Raw genomic sequence first — 19,180 nt, forward strand, 5'->3', positions numbered from 1 at the left:
GAGATTAAAAAGAATATGCGTTGCTACCAGATGTTTGGATTATTGCACTATTATTTTCTAAATATTTATTATTACAAAATAATCAAGTGTGAAGTAATAAGATCTGGCCTGCGGAACAAAATTTGAAAGATTCTTTGGCTAGAGCTCAGTACCGATGGGAATTATATGTTCTTAAATTTACAGTTCCAACAATGAAATACCTGCATTTGCCATTAAAATAATCAAAATGTACGACTATCAATAAAACTAATACAGAAAACTCACTGAACGTTTAGATCGCGGATGAGGGAGATCGTGGGTTCGATCCCCGGCCGAGTCATACTATAGACTTACAAAACTGGTACTAACAGCTGCCTCGCTTGAAAGATTCTTTGGCTAGAAATCAGTACCGATGGGAATGATATGTTCTTAAATTTACAGTTCCAACAATGAAATACCTGCATTTGCCATAATTTTAATGTCCTTATTTGCATAACTATAATTTATACAAAATAAAAGTTCTCTTAACAATATTCAAAATTTATATGGTACAGGACCTGGGGTTGACTTCTCCCAGACTCCAAAATGGCCGCTGAATCAAATGGTTCTAGTGCATGCCTAACAACATCTGTTACAGGCGAATCGGCATTTGACTGGAAAATGAACCGCTTCAATTGTGGTGAAAACAAAATTTGCTACCTAAAACAACTGTCAACATGGTCGGTGGTGGAAAGTGCTGTTGGTGGTGTTGGAAAGTGCTATTGTGGTCATTCCAATAAACAAACCAAGTACGCTACAGTTCTTCATGCTGAAAAAAAGTATAACGCCATTCAAATAATTCTACATTCACGATGTGTCACCAGTGGGAACATGGTGTCAGTGTGGGCAAGGTACCACAGAAAGAAAAACCGTTACTCGATACATTAACCCAATAAATGCTGTAGCAGCTAACAAGACTCTGCAAAAGGAAAGTGAGTTTACAAAAGCGCCTGGTAAACTAATAAAATAACTCAGGTCTGATAATTTTCTTATACGGATCACTCTTCGCACATATTTCTGGAAACTTACAGAAGAAGCAGGATTGACGAACTACACTACATAGACTTCACAGCATCTGAAGCGACGGCTCATAAAAGAACGGATAACTGAACAGTTTTGTTGCACAAACGCGTGTCTCTGATCTTGTCTGTTCAAATGAAATATCCGTTGGTGAAGAGCTTGCCAAGGCCAATCACCTGCCAAAGAAATTGCTGCTGAGTTTGAATCAGAATATGAACCATGTGATGAGGATGTTCATCCGGTTTATTATACGTCATGTACTATGCATTTTCCACCAGCATATGTCTTTAATCCCAAAACTTGACTAAGAATACTTTCCATTCAGCGAGACAAATCTTGACCCACAGAAGACGTTTCTTGATTCATTACTGTACAGAGCTATTGGTTGGCTAATGGATGAAAAAAGTAATGAAATCAGGAAGACAGATTTAGATCCACGATGTTTGAGTATTGCCTGTGACATGGCAACATTGTCTACATCAGTCATGTCACCAAACATTTACGAATTGCTGTCGATCTTAACCACACCTTTGGAAAGCAGGGAATTGACAGATACACTCAATAGACTTGGTTGCTGCATGTCCTATACTGAATTCTCAACATTTATAACATCAGCTACCCTTTATGTAGATTCCATGCAGCAACCTTATGAAATAAGAATCATTCAATCCAGCAGAACTTGCACCAAGTGTTGAACGGGGAAAGGTCATATTTACAAAAGATGACAACTAGGATCACAGTGAACGCATATTTGATGTCAAGAAAACTACCATGCCATGACCAGCATTCTTGTACAGCCAAGACCACAGCTGAAATAAAACCAAGTCGATGAAGATGCAGCAAAAGAGCTCCGCAGCGGACATACGCTGCAGGTAGTCTTCGGGCTAGATTTTCGCATTATATTATTTATAATTACCTCTTTAATGCTCATGCATACCAATGTGAGACTTGTTGTCTTTTAGTGAATATATTTCTGTTATGCACCATTACATATTTATTTATGTATTTTCATCGTATGGTTGTTGTTGTTGTTGTTGTGGGGTTTAACGCCATTTTTCAGCACGATAGGCTATACATGGCGGCCAGTATTAATGGTGGAGGAAGAACCCGGAAAACCCCGGAAAGAACCACCGACCCACGAGAAGCTACTGGCAAGCTTTCTCACATGCCCACATTGGCTGAATCTTAGACTCGAACCGCCGCAGACAGAGGTGAGATGGCAGTGATCCGTAACGAAGAGCGCTTTAGACCACTCGGCCACTCGGGGCCCCCTCATCGTATGGTACCTGGTCAATACAGTTCGTTTTCACAAACCAGGTGAAAAATCTCAACCTTAAAACCCATCTCTGTCGACGAAATACAGCTACTTCCTGGCAGCAGTGATGTGGCAGCAACTTAATTGTACAACTTCTGTACAACATGGCTAGATGTGTATTTCATGGGGTTGTAGCAGCTATTCCCCCATAGGCAGCCTTTCATGCTAAATTATCGCCACGCCATGGGGAAAAATTGTGCCAGTCTCAAAGGTACCCTACGATTAAATTATTATGGCACCATCATCTAATTTATCTAATGTGTACACGCTGCTATAGCGATTGAAATAAGCAGCAAAATATTTTGGCCAAAGTTATCTGCTCGGACATGGGTCTCCTTACAAAGTCGTTAGAAATCGCATGGGCACATCCTAAAGAACTTGAGGGTATTTTCTGAAGGTGGAGTGCGTTTGCTAATGACAGTGATTGGTGGAGTATACTATCCCGTTGGAAATGCCGGTCTCGGTCGCCTGATACATGAATCTGCGTTGCAGTTCGAACGGTGGATCATGTACTCTCAGTATGCTATGGTATAGTGTGCTTTACACTATTCTTGCCCCGAGTGGCCGAGTGGTCTAAAGCGTTCTCCGTTACGGATGACTGCCATCTCACCTCTGTCTGCGCCGGTTCGAGTCGCAGATTCAGCCAATGTAGGTATGTGAGAAAGCATGCCAGTAGCTTCTCGTGGGTCGGTGGTTCTTTCTGGGGTTTTCCCGGGTTCTTCCTCCACCATTAATACTGGCCGCCATATATAGCCTATCGTGTGCTGAAAAATGGCGTTAAACCCCACAACAACAACAACACTATTCTTGTACGACGACAGACCCGAGTCTAAATATTCGTTCTACTTACGTTATGCGACAGTAGATTGATGTCTACGTTGTTCCTTCTATTTGCATCATGCTATGACATATTTGGATCTACATGGATCATAGGTGCAATTTATAATAATTTTGTTTGCCAGGCTGTTTTTTTCTTTCTTTTCTGTGATCGTATCTCCATGAAATGGTCGTCCTCTATAGAGGGCTATCAGTTCCACACACATGACTTTTTTTCTGTCTTACAGTACACAAGTATTTGTATATTTGGTGTGTGTGTGTGTTTCAGATTATTTATTCGATTCATTCTCTTGTATGTTTTTATTTGTATCAGGAACAAAATGCTCGATTTGGAAGTTTCTTACAGAGAATTAATTACATCGTTTTAAACCATAAAATATTTAAAACAATCAATCGATCGTCGATAGATGGATATATTAAATTATACTTCTCTGAATTTGAATCATTTGACAAGCGGTGCAAGAGCCGTGAGTCGCAAAGGCTTGGTTGATCGAGCGTAGAAGTAGTAATTCGATAGTTGCAGGTTCGATACCCGATGAGGCCAGGCTGGATAGGTAGCCTATCTATGCCCTTGAGAAAGTCTCATATCGCCAATTTCATCGTCAAGATATGGACCAGAAATGTATTAAAAGTGCTCTTAAAAACCATTCAACCAACAAATAAACCTTTTGGTATTTTGTCCATTCGTAGCTATCTATGCCTAAACAGTCTCCACCTCTCGATAAAAGCGCAGCGCTTTGCGCAACAAAAATCGATAAATTTGTCTCGCTTATTTATGTTGACAGGTGCTCGGTTGTCGGATGATCTCGGTCTTCATTATTCAGTCATTGACAGTAAACAGACTGCACAGTAGAAATGGCGATGAGACGGGTGGTCGTGTTTCACCTGCCGTTTTCTTTCATTCTAATTGCACGTTTTGTGACTGTCACTGTGTCATACATCGATATAGATATGGAGAAATGCTCTAACTGCACGGGAAGGGTAAGTAAAAATCTGCAATTTTATTAGAAAGGAGAGGTTTTTGAAATGAAGGATGATGGTTTAACGTATTGTTGCGCTTGTAACTTTTGAAACACAGGGCCTTGAATTCAAACGACACTGAGCGAAATGTTAAAATTTACGGTTTTGGGTGGATCAGTGAGGGTAAACCAGAATACTTCTATCATCTGTACCGAATGTTGAACTCTAATAGAATGGCTTGTTTCAGGTTGAGTAAAGTGTAACATTCTGGGGTAGAAAGAGATTTATATATGGGACACAGGATCAACAGTCTTGGTAGTAACACATTATTTAAAATGCAAGCACCACGGTGTCAACTGACTAATTAGAAAAATAAAATAAATTTAATAAAAACGCAAAAGAATACAAAATAAAGAACTAAACAAAATTGCCCCCCAAAATAGTTTGAAGTTGAACAGAATATTCTTACTTTTATTCATAAAAAAAGAAATTTATAAAAAGACAGCATCAATTCTATACATTTAAGTTTAAGAAAAAAAAACATGATGGAAAATCCTAATCCCCCTCCCCACCTAATTAAGCAGTTTGTTTCTAATATCATTAATTTTGTTTGTACTTTAATTTATTTAATACAATTTTAGTCTATAAAAACTTTAATAATTTCAATGCCCCCAGATCTTTGATACAGATAATTTATTTTAGTTTTTCATATTTAAGTTTTACAAATGTTAGGTAAGTAAGAAAATTAAAATTATTTTTTACTTTAATATTTGTATGCCTTGAAAAATAATAAAAGTTTATGAAAAATATTGCATCACAGTATTGAATATTTTTAAAATCATTTGCAGCTGCCAGTCATTGGCAATAGTCAGAAGGTTATTTTTCTAGAATGCAAATGGCTGTCTTTATAACCTTTATAGAGTAGTTTGAAAATGTGTTTTGTGGAACAGCAGCTTTCCTTTATGGAACCTATAAAACCTGCAATGCAATAAGACTATCTGTACTTGCTTGTAAGTTGAGTCAAACTGCCAAATGCACAGACCCAGATCTGCTGTTTCATAAATGTGCTGGCAGATCAGGGTATGTACAGTTTGTTAGGAGTAATCAGTATAAGGATACTGATCTCGAGGTGTATTATGCTGTGGCAGAGCAGGATCTTTGTTCTTTGCAGCTTGATTTTACTTATATGCGAGTGAAATTTGGTACAATGTTTAATATTTTAAACTAATAAACAATATAAAATCAAATGTAGCATCATCAGAGCAAGCCACAACAACATGGATAACAACATTTTTAATGAATGTAAATAATACATGTAGATATTTAGATGAAAAGTAAAGAAAGGTTAAAATGCATACATACTTAGAAAAAGCAAAGACAGATGCATGTATGCAAACAGATGATCAAATAAACAGATTAGGGCTTTCAGGAAATATCAAGTTTATTGAGAGGAGGGGAGAGAGGTGGAGAGATGTTTAGGTAAAGACCTTAATTTGAAAAATGAAACTGATTTTTGTCTGAAACAGATTAATTAAATTTGTTGTGGAAACTAATTAAATTTGTTGTGGAAACTTCATAATATTTGTTGGAGAAACTTAATCAAGTTTCCTTTGCAGCTTAGATACACTAGCATACATGTCTCTTCAGCTACATAATTTATACTCCTCTCAGCACTTTATCCATTTACTTAACAATTACCACCTGGCCATCTTTAAATCGGTGTCACGCATGAAAAATATCCTTGATTAGTCAACTAATGAGAATGATTTGAGAACATTTACTCGTATCCATTTAATATTTTGCCAAATAGTAAGTATTTAAGTATGAATAGGAGACATGAATTGGTCTCCTGTAATTATCATATAAACAATAGGTGATAAAAATTGCTTAGGAGTGCAAGAATTTGGGAATATCAATTGCGCTTTTCAAAAAATCTAGGTGGCTAATTATTTTAGAGATGTGTACTTTTCTTTGAAACACCCATTATCATGAATTATTTATAGTTAACCCCCCCCCTTTAAAATTTGAAAATTCGTTTTAAAAAAACTAATTGAAATTAATTTATGCATCTCATACAGTTGGTTTTACCCATTACCTGAAGTGCTTAGTATATTATATATACTAATCATGTTATATATGTGTGTGTTTAAAAAAAAGACCTATTTGTCCTACTTTTTTGCCTTATCATCTAGTTATTATGAAATTGACAAGCTTAGCACAGATCATATTCACAAAATGCCCATGGCTAGGTTAGGACATGGCTATGTTTGGACATGACTAGGTTAGGACATGGCTATGTTAGGACTTGGCTATGTTAGGACATAGCTATGTCAGGACTTGGCTATGTTAGGACATGGCTAGGTTAGGACATGGCTATGTTAGGACATGACTAGGTTAGGACATGGCTATGTTTGGACATGACTAGGTTAGGACTTGAATCCTGTATAGATACAGATATTGCAATGAAAATCTAACTCTAAAGTTCAAAACGAGTATTTATTCTATTTGTAAAAATTTGCTTTAAATAGCACATTTTGTTTTGTCATGTCTTTGTAAGAAAATGCAAGACTTGCCATGAAGTTGAGTACACAATGGAAATGACAAACGTTGTTAACAGTATGTGTAAAATAAAGGATAGATAAAATAAAGGGTAGAAAAATAACATAAAGGATGGATGAAATAAAGGATAGCTAGATAACATAAAGGGTAGATAGATAAAGTAAAGGGTAGATAGATAACATAAAGGATAGATAACATAAAGGAGAGAGATAAAATATAGGATAGATAGATAACAAGGATAGATAGATGGATAACATAAAGGGTAGATTAAAGCTAATGACGCCAGTTGTTTCATAAAGTATGGTGCATATAAACTAAGACCATAGGTGTTAATATATGTAATGTGGTTGGATTGCAGAGTAACTTGCTATATGTAATGTGGTTGGATTGCAGAGTAATTTGCTGTAGGTGATTTGGTTGGATTGCAGAGTAACTTGCTATATGTGACGTGGTTGGATTGCAGAATAACTTGCTACATGTGATGTGGTTGGTTTGCAGAGTAACTTGCAGAACACATTAAGCTTTATGAATAGAATTTGAACTTGTCTGTCTTCTATGGGCAAGGGAATTTGTTAAGCCCTGTTTAACAGAATTTGAACTTGTCTGGCATAGGGCAAGTGAATTTGTAAAGCACTGTTTAAGGCATTTCTTTTTTTTAATTTATGATTAACATTTACTGCACAGCTGGGGCCCCAAGCGGTCTAAAGTGCTCACCAATACAGATCACTGCAATCTCTCCTCTGTCTGCGTGGGTTCGAGTCTCGTGTTCGACCAGTGTGGTTATGTGAGAAAGCTTGCCAGTAGCTTCTCGTGGGTTGGTGGTTCTTTCTGGGGTTTTCTCGGGTTCTTCCTTCACCAGTGATAATGGCCACCATGTATAGCCTATATTGTGCTGAAAAATGGTGTTAAACCCTACAAGAACAACAACTGCATGGCTGAAAACAATGTGATCATTACATTATGATATAATTAATATGATGTTACTTTTTACCTTAATATATTATATAATTTTTATGCTCAGTGATAGATTAGACATAAAAATTACATACGTGTGACTACCCTCTCATTAAATACTGAAAATTGTAAGTTCTTATATATTTATAATAATTACAATAAGAGTTTGTCGAAAGAAAATGATGAAGTAGACTAAAAAGTATGAAAAATCTTTAGAAATCATCAGTGATTTATGACCTATCATAAATCATCAGCATTGGCATTTTGTTGTGGAAACCAATGTGTATCATTCACACCGGCTTTTTGTTGTGGAAACCGATATGGTATCATCTGCACAGACTTTCTGTTGTGGAAACCAATATGATATAATCTGCCCAGGCTTTCTTTTGTGGAAACCAATATGATATCATATGTACAGGCTTTCTGTTGTGGAAACCAATGTGATGTCATCTTCACAGGCTTTCTGCTGTGGAAACAAATGTGATGTCATCTGCACAGGCTTGTTGTCATAGAAACCAGTGTCATATCAATAAAATTGTGTCATACTGAAAAAAATAACTCACTATCCTACCTTTTTCTTGATGCATTTGATGACAATACATGTGTACATGATTTTCAGCCTGCAATGCTATGACTTTTTGTATTCATTCATTTAATCTTAAGTGGTCATTTCTTGACTTTGTACTTTTTCATCAACTTTTGTTTTGCTTTGACCCTTATTTGGGTGTGTATGTATAGAAAGGTTTTTGCTTTAGTTTTACGGCACAAACAAGACCAAGTTTGGGGAGGGTTTGTATGGAATTGGCGGATTGATGGGTTGGGTCCAGACGTTATCTTGGTGGTGAAATTTTGTTACAGGATAAGTTCCATGACCAAAAACTATATGGATTTCTGGCAGTTAGGCTAATAGAGAACTATAGATTCTGGGGTCTCAGGGTCAAAGGACATGGTTATGGTAAGTGGAATAAGAAAACACAAAACAATGGTTTTTGCAAAAGTTTAGCTCAAGGCCACGTGTCATTATCAAACATGCCAGTCATCGAGACCCATTGGTCAACATGGTACCATAAAATATGTGTTTCTGGTCAGCTGACCATCCCTCCTTTTCATTGCCAACCCTACCACTTTTTTCTTGCTGGGGTAAAAAAAAAAAAATTCTGAAATTGTATTGTGCATCTAATTGAGGTGGTTTAGCCTACTTGAAGTGTTTTGTATATTATTCATACTAATCATTATAATATATATCTAATGTTTAAGAAAAAACAGGAAAAAACCACCCCCAAAACTTCCTACCTACTCTATTTTTAAAACCAACCAATCCGGTGGCCTAGTGGTTAGAGCATCTGACTTGGATGTGGGAGGATGCAGGTTAGGACCACTGCCAAGTCATACCAAAGACATTAAAAAATGGTTCTTACATTAGCCTCACTGAGAATGCAGTATTGAGTGGTTTGCATTAGGACTGGTCAGCCTGGTGTCAGCATAATGTGACTGGGTGGGACGTGATGCTACATTGTCTGTGGGATGATGCTCCACTGGTAGCCATTACTATAACCTTCCACACTGCAGGCATCATAGTGATGTGGCTTAAGTTTTTTTTAAAGCTATGTTAAAAATCCAAATCACACACACACATTTTAAAACCAGTGCAATAGGAAACACAGATTTATTTTTGGCCTTGTTAGTGCCTATATAGAAGAGCAGTAAACAGTGAGAGTATAATGTGCCATCCACATTACCTTTAACTTTTTAGCAATTGAAACAGTATGTGATGGTGCTATGTGAACTATGTCATTTCATTTATAATATGTAGAAGTTTGATTTGAATAAGATCATGTGACTTCACAACAATTTAGTATCAGCAAGAAGTACCTGTGTGAAATTAATGCATAATTAAAGAATTTAATGTAAATAAGCAAGATCCCAAAGGAGTGATAATAGGTCCTTCTCCCTCAAATTCACCTCAAACAACTCTTTGAGATTCGGGGAGAACAGTAAAGTAGCACAGCTAAACCAGTTTTGAGAGCTTTCCACCCCCACCTCCTTTCTACCTATACAAAATGGTTTTTCATTAACAGTGGTAAAATTATATGACTTAATTGATTGTATGACAAGTAGGCGTGCTTGCATCATTTAAGTCAGGTTTTACTGTACTTTGTTTAAACAGGTATAGTTTGATTTACATACTGTGTCACAAATGTCAGTCACAGAGTAAAAAATGCAATATATGTTTTTTGGTATCACTTTTTGAAATTTATTGTGTTATGTGTATATGACATGGTCACACTTTTGCAACATGTCACTGACATGCAAGCTTTTTCACATGCCCAGCCAGAGACTTGAATCTATGCAGAGTGGAGATGTTATCTGTAAAGGTCTTTGACCATTCTGTCACCTGAGGCCCCACTGTTGGGGAGATGGTTTTGCAGGTGTCATAAATATTTGAAAAACAACCACTTAATATTCAGCAATGATTTTGTCACAAGGAAATTATAGTCCTCAAGATTCTGATCTGCGGGTGCATTATGCTATGGCAGATCGTGATCTTTGTTTGCAGTTTGACTTGACTTTTAAGTGAATATACATGGTACATGTACTTTTAGTTTATTACGTCATTGGCTTTTTGTACCTAAATGTGGATACATTCTGGTCTTACTGTAGAATCACAATAATACAAGATCTTTTATTTAGAGAAAGAGTAAATTTATTTAGAGAAATGACAGTGTCAAACCTTTGTCTTTTATTGTTATATTAATATAATACTGATGTAGTGATATCATTGCAAATTAGAGTGAAATTCTGCTTATCCGTGAGCAAATGGATTAGTGCCAACTCAGGAATTTTACATTTATTATCAACTTTTGGACTTAACTCTTTTCTCCATAATAAACTCTGTCTGTAAGCTTTTCATGAATCTAGTTCGCCTTTTACTTGTTTCTATTGCTATCATTTGGCTTGTAGGTGTGTCCGTAGATAATAATTTATTTTGGAATGACCATATTGATAAGCTTTGTAACACTGTCATCCAAAATTGCCCTTCTTAGCAGAATCAAGAAATATTTACCTATGGAAACTCAAAATCTATACTACAAGTCATATATTCTTCCAACAATGGATTATTGTTCTAATGTATGGGGAAACTGTGCTAAATCTGAGCTTGACAGGATTTATAAACTTCAGAAAGGAGCAGCACATGTAATTTTCGATGCATTTGTTGATCATCCCTCAAATGCATTATTTACAGAACTCAAATGGCTCACAATATATGACAGGATAGATTTTCACAATGCAGTTCTTTTATATAAATGTCTACATGGAACTGTACCAGAGTATCTTCAGGACTTATTCAGGCCTTTTTCAACACAATACCAGTTGAGATCAATATCACATGGAAACCTTCTAGTACCAAAACCAAGAACAGAGCAATTCAAAAAGAGTTTTCAATACTCTGGTACAGTTCTGTGGAATAAGCTTCCACTACATGTAAAATCTGCTGAAAATATTAGAGTATTTAAGAAAAGATATCATGAGCATGTATGTGTTTCTAATAGATAATGGAATTTAGTATTTTAATACTAAACATGTTCAAATAAACAGTAATTATTGCTATCTTCATATAATGTGCATTGTTATACTCTCCTTAAGAGGGCCTCAAGGGAAAATAGTCCTTGACTAATGAGTCACCCTCTATAAATAAAACATTATTATTATTATTATTATCATTGATTACTCTTGCAAGTGTGTGTGTGATTTGGATTTATTTTAGCTTTGACAATTTTTCAGTCATATAGCTATGATGTCTGCAGTGCGACAGTTTATAGTGATGTTTGACACTGGGGCATCATCCTGCAGACATGTGGCATGATGTCTCATCCAGTCACATTATCCTGACACCAGGCTGACCAGGCCTAGCACAAACCTCTTAATGTTGAGCGCCAAGTGAGGCAGCTGCTTGTACCATTTTTGGTATGACTCTGCCTGGGTTTGAAGCCATGACCTCTCACATCTGAGGCGGATGCTCAAACCACTAGGCCACCAGAGCAATGATTGCTCTTACAAATGAGTAAGATACTCTACTGTTTAATACTTTAATCATGTGGAGAGTCAATACAGAATTCTCAGTGTTCAAATAGTCGTTTGAAATGAGTTAAAGTAGGATTTGCATGTCTTTTAACGTTCTATTTTACCACCTTTACTTGATTTGATACTAAATAATTAATATGATAATACAGAGTAATTCAACTTTTAATTGATTTCAACAGCCATGTCTTCAGCAAGTTGGAGATCGAAATACAGTACTTAATTAGGAAATGCTTCCAGGCATTGCCCTGATGGTCACACCTCAATACATGAGGGCATATCACATTTATGATGATTACACTGAAACTGAATTAGAAGAGGAAACTGAAATACAAATTTTATTTGCTGAGACTTATTTCATTTTCTTATTTCTTAAAGTATTCCCAACAGTAGGTTTTGCCATCACTATTGCATCATATTTTATTATTTAGTGTACTAAGATTTTTTTAAACGAAAATTTAAGAAAATATTTGACTTTTTAAAAAAGGTTCCAATTTCTGGGTACTAACTGCAGTTTTTGACAATAAAATGAATGATTTATCAAATTATTATTTTTTACTGCAGTTTTATTTATATTCTGCAGATAGGCATTAATTTTTGAGATATTTTTTGGAAGAAAAATGGGAACTGCTTGTACTCCTCCATTATAAGTGGGTTCACATATTGTTATCCTGGCATGCAGTGTACAATCCAAAGTGGCTTAATAATACAAATTTAGGAGCTAATGCTACCCAAAGTGGTTAAATAACACATGGCATGCAGTGTTACACATAGTGGTTAAAAAACACATGTGACATGCAGTGCTGCCAAAAGTGGTTAAATAACACATGGCTTGCAGTGCTGCCGAAAGTGGCGTAATAACATAATTATTTATCTGTTAATACTTTGCAAAGCAAAGTGGCTTAATAACATAATTATTTATCTGTTAATACTTTGCAAAGCAGAGTGGCTTAATAATATAATATCTGTAGTTAATACATTGAAAAACACAGTGTCTTAATGACAAGACTGCTCCGGTGGCCTGGTGGTTATTACGTCCGACTTGTTTGCATGATAGCACTGCATGATGCCCAGTGCTAGACATAACTATAAACTGTCACACTGCAGCGATATGACTGAAAATTTTTTAAAAGCTATGTTAAAAATCCAAATCACACACACTCACATGCTTAATGACATAATATCTGTAGTTAATACAATGCAGAGTGGCTTAATGACTTAAGATTAGGAACTAGTGATATTCAAAGTGGCTGAATAACACAGCTTTGGAGCTAATTGCTACACAAAATGGCTTCACAACACAATCTAGTGCAGTCCAAAGGGGCTTAATACACAAGTTCAGGAGTTGTTTTTTTTGTTGTAGGGTTTAATGCCATTTTTCAGCACAAGATAGGCTGTACATGGCGGCCATTATAACTGGTGGAGAAGAACCCTGGAAAACCCTGGGAAGAACCAATGACCCATGAGAAGCTACTGGCAGACTTTCTCATGTACCCACATTAGCTGAGCCTGAGAGTTGAACCCATGCAGACAGAGGTGAGATGGCAGTGATCCAGAATGGTAAGCACTTTAGACCACTTTGGCTACTCGGGGCCCCAGTTCAGTCAGGAGTTCGATAATAGTATAGCAAGAGTTGCTTCATAACATAATCTCTAGAGCTAGAACTACACAGAGTGGCATAAGAACAAAAGCTTTGGAGCTTCCCTAATTGGCTTAATAAGACAGGCCCTGGAGCTAGTACTACCAAAATGGCTTAATAAGACAGGCCCTGGAGCTAGTACTACCAAAATGGCTTACTAAGACAGACTTTGGAGATAGTACTACCAAAAATGGCTTAATAAGACAGACCCTGGAGCTAGTACTACCAAAATAGCTTAATAAGACAGGCCCTGGAGCTAGTACTACCAAAATGGCTTAATAAAACAGGCTCTGGAGATAGTACTACCAAAATGGCTTAATAAGACAGGTTCTGAAACTGGAACTGCGGCTAAAAATGGTGCAACAAACAGGCATTGGAGTATGTGTTACATAAAGTGGCATTCTATCAGGGTTGATTCTGAAATGCATGATTGTGCCATTCCATCAGGGTTGATTCTGAAATGCATGATTGTGCCATTCCAGCTGATCAGTCAACAAAATGAATGAAAAGCTCAAATTATAATTTCAGGTCCTACCTTTATGTCATCATTAAGCCTCTCCTGCATTCAGAAAATTCCCTCTTTTTAAAAAAATAGTTGGTGGAGTGTTTTTTCTTCATTTTTAGTTCAGAATAGACCTACTCCAGTGCTACCCAAAGTGGATTAATCATACAGCTGTCAGGGATTTTTCTGGGCCAGTTTTGGTGTCAAAAATTGTCCTCATTGCCAAAATCTAAATTTTCCTGAATTTGAGTGTTAAACATTTCCAATCAGAACTTTTAAAACATGTAATACAGTTTGCCTATAGAATGGCAATAACAAGGTGTCAAAGTAACCTAGACCATTTAATTATATGTTCAAAAATTGCAGTTTTACCTTTTTATGCATAAAACTTCCCAATTCCATTGACTTGGGAGTCCTGTTTTTAGGGAGCAAGTGCTATCCAAAAAGTGGCACTCTAGTTCTACACAATGAGGCTTCATAGCACAAGTCCTAAAGCTAATGCTATGCAAACTGGCTTAATAACAAGCTCAGGAGCTTTTTCCTATCCCGAGTGGCTAAATAACCTTAACTCCAGAGTTAATGGTACCCAAAGTGGCATGATAAGCTAGTATTACCCAGAGATGCCTAAAAAGACAAGGCCAAAGTACATGGCTTAATAACATAGTTCTGGAGATACTACTACTGCTACTCAACATGATAACACAACTCTGAAGTTAGTGCTACCAAAGGTGACTTGATAACACAAGTGTAGACGATAGTACTGTCCAGAGTGGATTAGTAACAAGTACTGTGGAACTAGTCTTACCTAAAATGGCACTACAGTGCTACGCAAATTGGTATTATAACATAAGCTCTGGACCTAGTGCTACCCACGATGGCTTAATAACATGGCTCTGTGGGTAGTGTTATCTATAGTGGCTTGCCAGTTTTATCAAAAGTGGCTTAATAACTAAAGTTATGGAGCTTGTCTTCCCAAAATGGTGCCACCCAAAGTGCTGTCCAAAGTGGCTTCATAATGCAAGCTTTGGAGTTTGTATTATCAAAAGTGGTGCTCCAGTGCTACCCATAGTGGTGGTCCAGTGCCACCCAAAAGGACTTTGAACACAAGCTCTGTGGGTAGTGCTTCCCAAAGTGGCATGATTACAAGTTCTTGAACAAGTGCTCCCCAAGGTGGCTTAATACTGCAGTTCTTGAAGTGATGTTGTGCAAAGTGTCCATATACCATAAGCTCTGGAGCTAGTGATACCCAAAGTGTCCATATAACATAAGCTCTGGAGCTGGTGATACCCAAAGTGTCCATATAACATAAGCTCTGGAGCTAGTGATACCCAAAGTGTCCATATAACATAAGCTCTGGAGCTAGTGATACCCAAAGTGTCCATATAACATAAGCTCTGGAGCTAGTGATACCCAAAGTGTCCATATAACATAAGCTCTGGAGCTAGTGATACCCAAAGTGATTTAAAAACACAAGCTTTGGACTTGGTGCTACTCCATGTGACTTAATATTACAAGCTCAGGAGTTGGGGATACGAAAGATGGCTCGATAACACAAGCTTTGGTGGTAGTGCTACCCAAAATGACTTCAAAACACAATTTCTAGAGATAGGCTACTCCAGGTGACTTAATAACACAAGTTCTAGAGATAGGCTACTCCAGGTGACTTAATAACACAAGTTCTTGAGCTATTGCTACCCAATATGACGTAATAACATAAGCCTAGGGGCTAGATCTTAACCATCTTGGTTGGTGTGCCAAGGGTCGTATGTTCACTTTGTTCCATATCAACCTTTGACATATGAAGCTAGCTCAAACAAATTTTCCACCAGTGCCCTCTTACAGCTGAAAGAGTTGATGTCCATTGTAATGAACTTAAGAGAGCACTTGTTGCATAATCTGTAATGGTATTCAGTGTGGTGACTTCCATAATGTCCACATGCCTTGGCTTGAAAAAGGTGTGTGAATGGTTTACATTGGAGAAGAAGTGTCACTGTGCATTGAAAAGTGTCACTGCATTGAAAAGTGTCACTGTGCATTGAGAAGTGTCACTGTGCATTGAAAAGTGTCACTGTGCATTGAGGTCTGTGTGATTATTCCCATCTATACTGCTAGGTAAGTTTCATTTGCATAACAGAGTGGTTGATACGATTTTTTTTATAGCTAAGTACACATGCCAATGGTCAATGTGCAACACTTTGGATCACTAGCCCTTTGGTTAGTGAAGATTGTGTTTTACTTGACACAACTATTTGAATTGGGATTTGGATTTGTTTTTTTAAATGTAGCTTTAACAATTGTTCAGTCATATTGCTAAGATGTTTGCAGTGTGACAGTTGAGAGTGATGTCTAGCACTGGGGCATCATGCTAGACATGTAACATCATGTCCCACACAGTCACATTATCCTGACACCAGGCCAACCAGTCCTAACACTAACCTCTTAATGCGAAGTGAAGCAGCTGCTTCTACCATTTTTATCAGTCTTTGGTATGACTCTGCCAGGGTCCGAACCCACGACCTCCCACATCTGAGGCAGATGCTCAAACCACTAGGCCACCGGAGCAGTCGACACAACCATTAAAATGGTATGTAGAGTGTATCACATATTGCAACATTTCATATGGATGACAATATCGATGACAATATGGATGACATTGATCTGGTGATTATCATGTCACTAGTAATCTTAAATTACTAAAAATAATAGACACCAGCAGCAGTATGGGGATACCCGACCATCAAGTCAGGAGTTAGAATACTGAGAATAAATAAAGATGAAGCAAAGAAGGTTTTTTCTATGTTATGGGGTTCTTTCAGAACTCATGTTTCAAGGGATGTGAAATGAATAAATTAATGGTGTTAATAAGGAAAAAGTAGATAAATTAGGCAATAATTTTGGGCAATACAACACCGTACATCTACAGGAGACTCACAATATTAAGAAAGAAGTATTTAGAGGAAAAATTAAATGTGATAGTGATAACAACAGTAACCTCATTGACTTATGCTCAGGGGTTCACAATGGGGAATACAAAATCAGGGGGTCACAATGGGGAATAAAGTGCTAACTTGGGAAACTTTCAGTATTGGAGAATTTTTGAAGGGGAGTGTTATACATATAAAAATTGATGGGTGGCACATTGTCAGTGTGTACATATTGTCCAAATATAATACCGCAAAGGTGGATTTTATGAACAAATTAAATGATTATATTTTAAAATACTTCATAGACTAATTGATCATTATGGAGGATTGTAATTGGGTCATAGCTGATATTGTCTGCAGTACTCAGATGGGCTCTAGGGGAAAGACAGACTACTTAAAGAGACAAACCCAGAATCTATAAATAATAAACTAACAGATGTATACAGGAACTAGAATCTTATTAGAAGGGAGTTCACTGTTTTATATGAAAGTGAAGGTAGTAGAATAGACCATTTTTGTGTATTGGAAGTAGGAATACACAGTACCATATACAAAGCTGTAGAAGGCTTGAGGATAAACTCATATCATGCAATTGTTGTTAACATAAAAACTAAAATTGGTGAAAATTGGAATGGAGGGATCTGGAAATTAAACAATGAAGTATGATCTGAAAAATAATATCAGGGAATAATTAAGGAAATACTCAGTGATTTTATGAAGGAAATAAATTTTTATGTGTGGGGGCAACAGGAATTAATATAAATAAAAAATATAAATAAAAACCAATCTGTGAAGAAAAATGAATGAAATAAAATTATGAATAGTAATAATAGTAAAGAACAAATAAGAGACAACTATAGAACAGAATTAAAATACTTAAGATTGAGGAAAATGAAGGGTAAAAATAAGGGCAGGGAAATTTGAGGATTTTTCACTAGAGCAAGGGGATATATAGATGGCAGGAGTTAAGAAAGGGACAGAAAGATCAATAAATTAAATAAAATATCGATAATATTGTATGTAAGGATAAATACAGTATATTAGACCATAATTCAGCAATATTACCAAAAACTATACATGTCACAAAATATAAAGGATGAGGAATCAGACTAAAGGGGTAGATTTTAAACAGATAAGTCAAACAAAAATGCATTTGATGTATTAATTACAGGCAAGGAAATAGAGAAGGCATGAAACATTGCCATGGCTCAGATGGGATTACAGCAGAATTCTGAGACATTTGTTAAATATTTTAGAGTCACTGTACAAATTTAATTAAAGGGGGAGATGTCACAAACAGTGAAGGAGGGCATTATTACTAATATTATATAAAGGTAATGGGGAACAAACAGATTTGAAGAATTGGAGGTATATATCCCAGCCTAACTGATTACAAAATTTTAAGCCACATACAATATTAGAAGGGTGCTAATACTAACCTCATGATGCTAAGTGTCTAGCATGGCAGCTGTTAGTACTGTACCATTTTTATAAGTCTTTGGTATGACTCAGCTGGGGTTCGAACCCACAACCTCCCGCATTCGAGGTGGATGCTCTAACCACTAGACCACTGAAGTGGTCAATTGAATTGAAAGTATAGTCCTATAGAACTGAAACAAACCATTACGAATGTGCACAATATACTGAATATTGCCTACTTTAATAAATAAGATAGAGCTGAAAACTAACATATTTTTGAATTATGAACTTCAATTTTGGAAGACAACTACATAATCAAAATTGAAAGAGTCCTGGTAACCAGTGTGATCCAGAAAGGACCACTATGGGAGAAGGGTCTGGCATGTGCTGGATTCGTAGCTCACCATATGTGCTGAACAAGGATCTAAGGAAGGATCTGAAAAATTCATAAAATATCTTAAAATATATAATACTGGTTTCAGCTGTATACAATTGTAAAAATTTTTTATGTTTACTATAAAATAGTTTATTATGAATAAATAGACAAATTAGAAAGGAATACAGAAAATAGCAATGATATAGTCAATAAACTACAACTGAAACATTTAAAGAATTTTATTTTTAACTTCGGGAACAATGGTATGTTGAAATTTAAGAATTGCAATGACTAGGAAAACCAAAGGATCTCTATAGGAGAAGGGGACCAGAAAGTTGCCTATATATACGGTTTGGGGAACCAAGGATCTGTAAGGGATAATGAAGTAAAATGAAAAATAACTAACATTTACTTTAATATGCCTTTGTTTCACTTGTGTTGACTTTATATATATATATATATATATATATATATATATATATATATATATATATATATATATATATATATATATATATATATAATTTAGACTGTATTAAATTTTTTTAGATACTAACAAAATTGGAATCACTAGATA

At 36.2% G+C, this 19,180-nt stretch overlaps 1 protein-coding gene and 1 pseudogene across 5 annotated transcripts in view; both read left to right on the forward strand.

The window, feature by feature from the left end:
* The first annotated feature begins 564 nt into the window (after window positions 1-564).
* LOC149787849 (uncharacterized) lies at window positions 565-1,733 on the forward strand (annotated as a pseudogene).
* A 2,277-nt stretch (window positions 1,734-4,010) lies between these two features.
* LOC149787850 (uncharacterized) overlaps window positions 4,011-19,180 on the forward strand; it is a 200,622-nt gene continuing 185,452 nt past the window's right edge. For all 5 annotated transcript variants that reach the window (XM_089974069.1, XM_089974071.1, XM_089974070.1 and 2 more), the window contains exon 1: window positions 4,011-4,171. In XM_089974069.1, coding sequence (XP_089830195.1) covers window positions 4,046-4,171 — 126 coding nt within the window. In that variant the 5' untranslated portion in view covers window positions 4,011-4,045. The remainder of the gene's footprint in view (window positions 4,172-19,180) is intronic.

This window comes from Sinohyriopsis cumingii, chromosome 11, assembly GCF_028554795.1.
Source record: "Sinohyriopsis cumingii isolate HCF-2022 chromosome 11, ASM2855479v2, whole genome shotgun sequence".
In the NCBI taxonomy this organism is placed as follows: Eukaryota; Metazoa; Mollusca; class Bivalvia; order Unionida; family Unionidae; genus Sinohyriopsis; species Sinohyriopsis cumingii.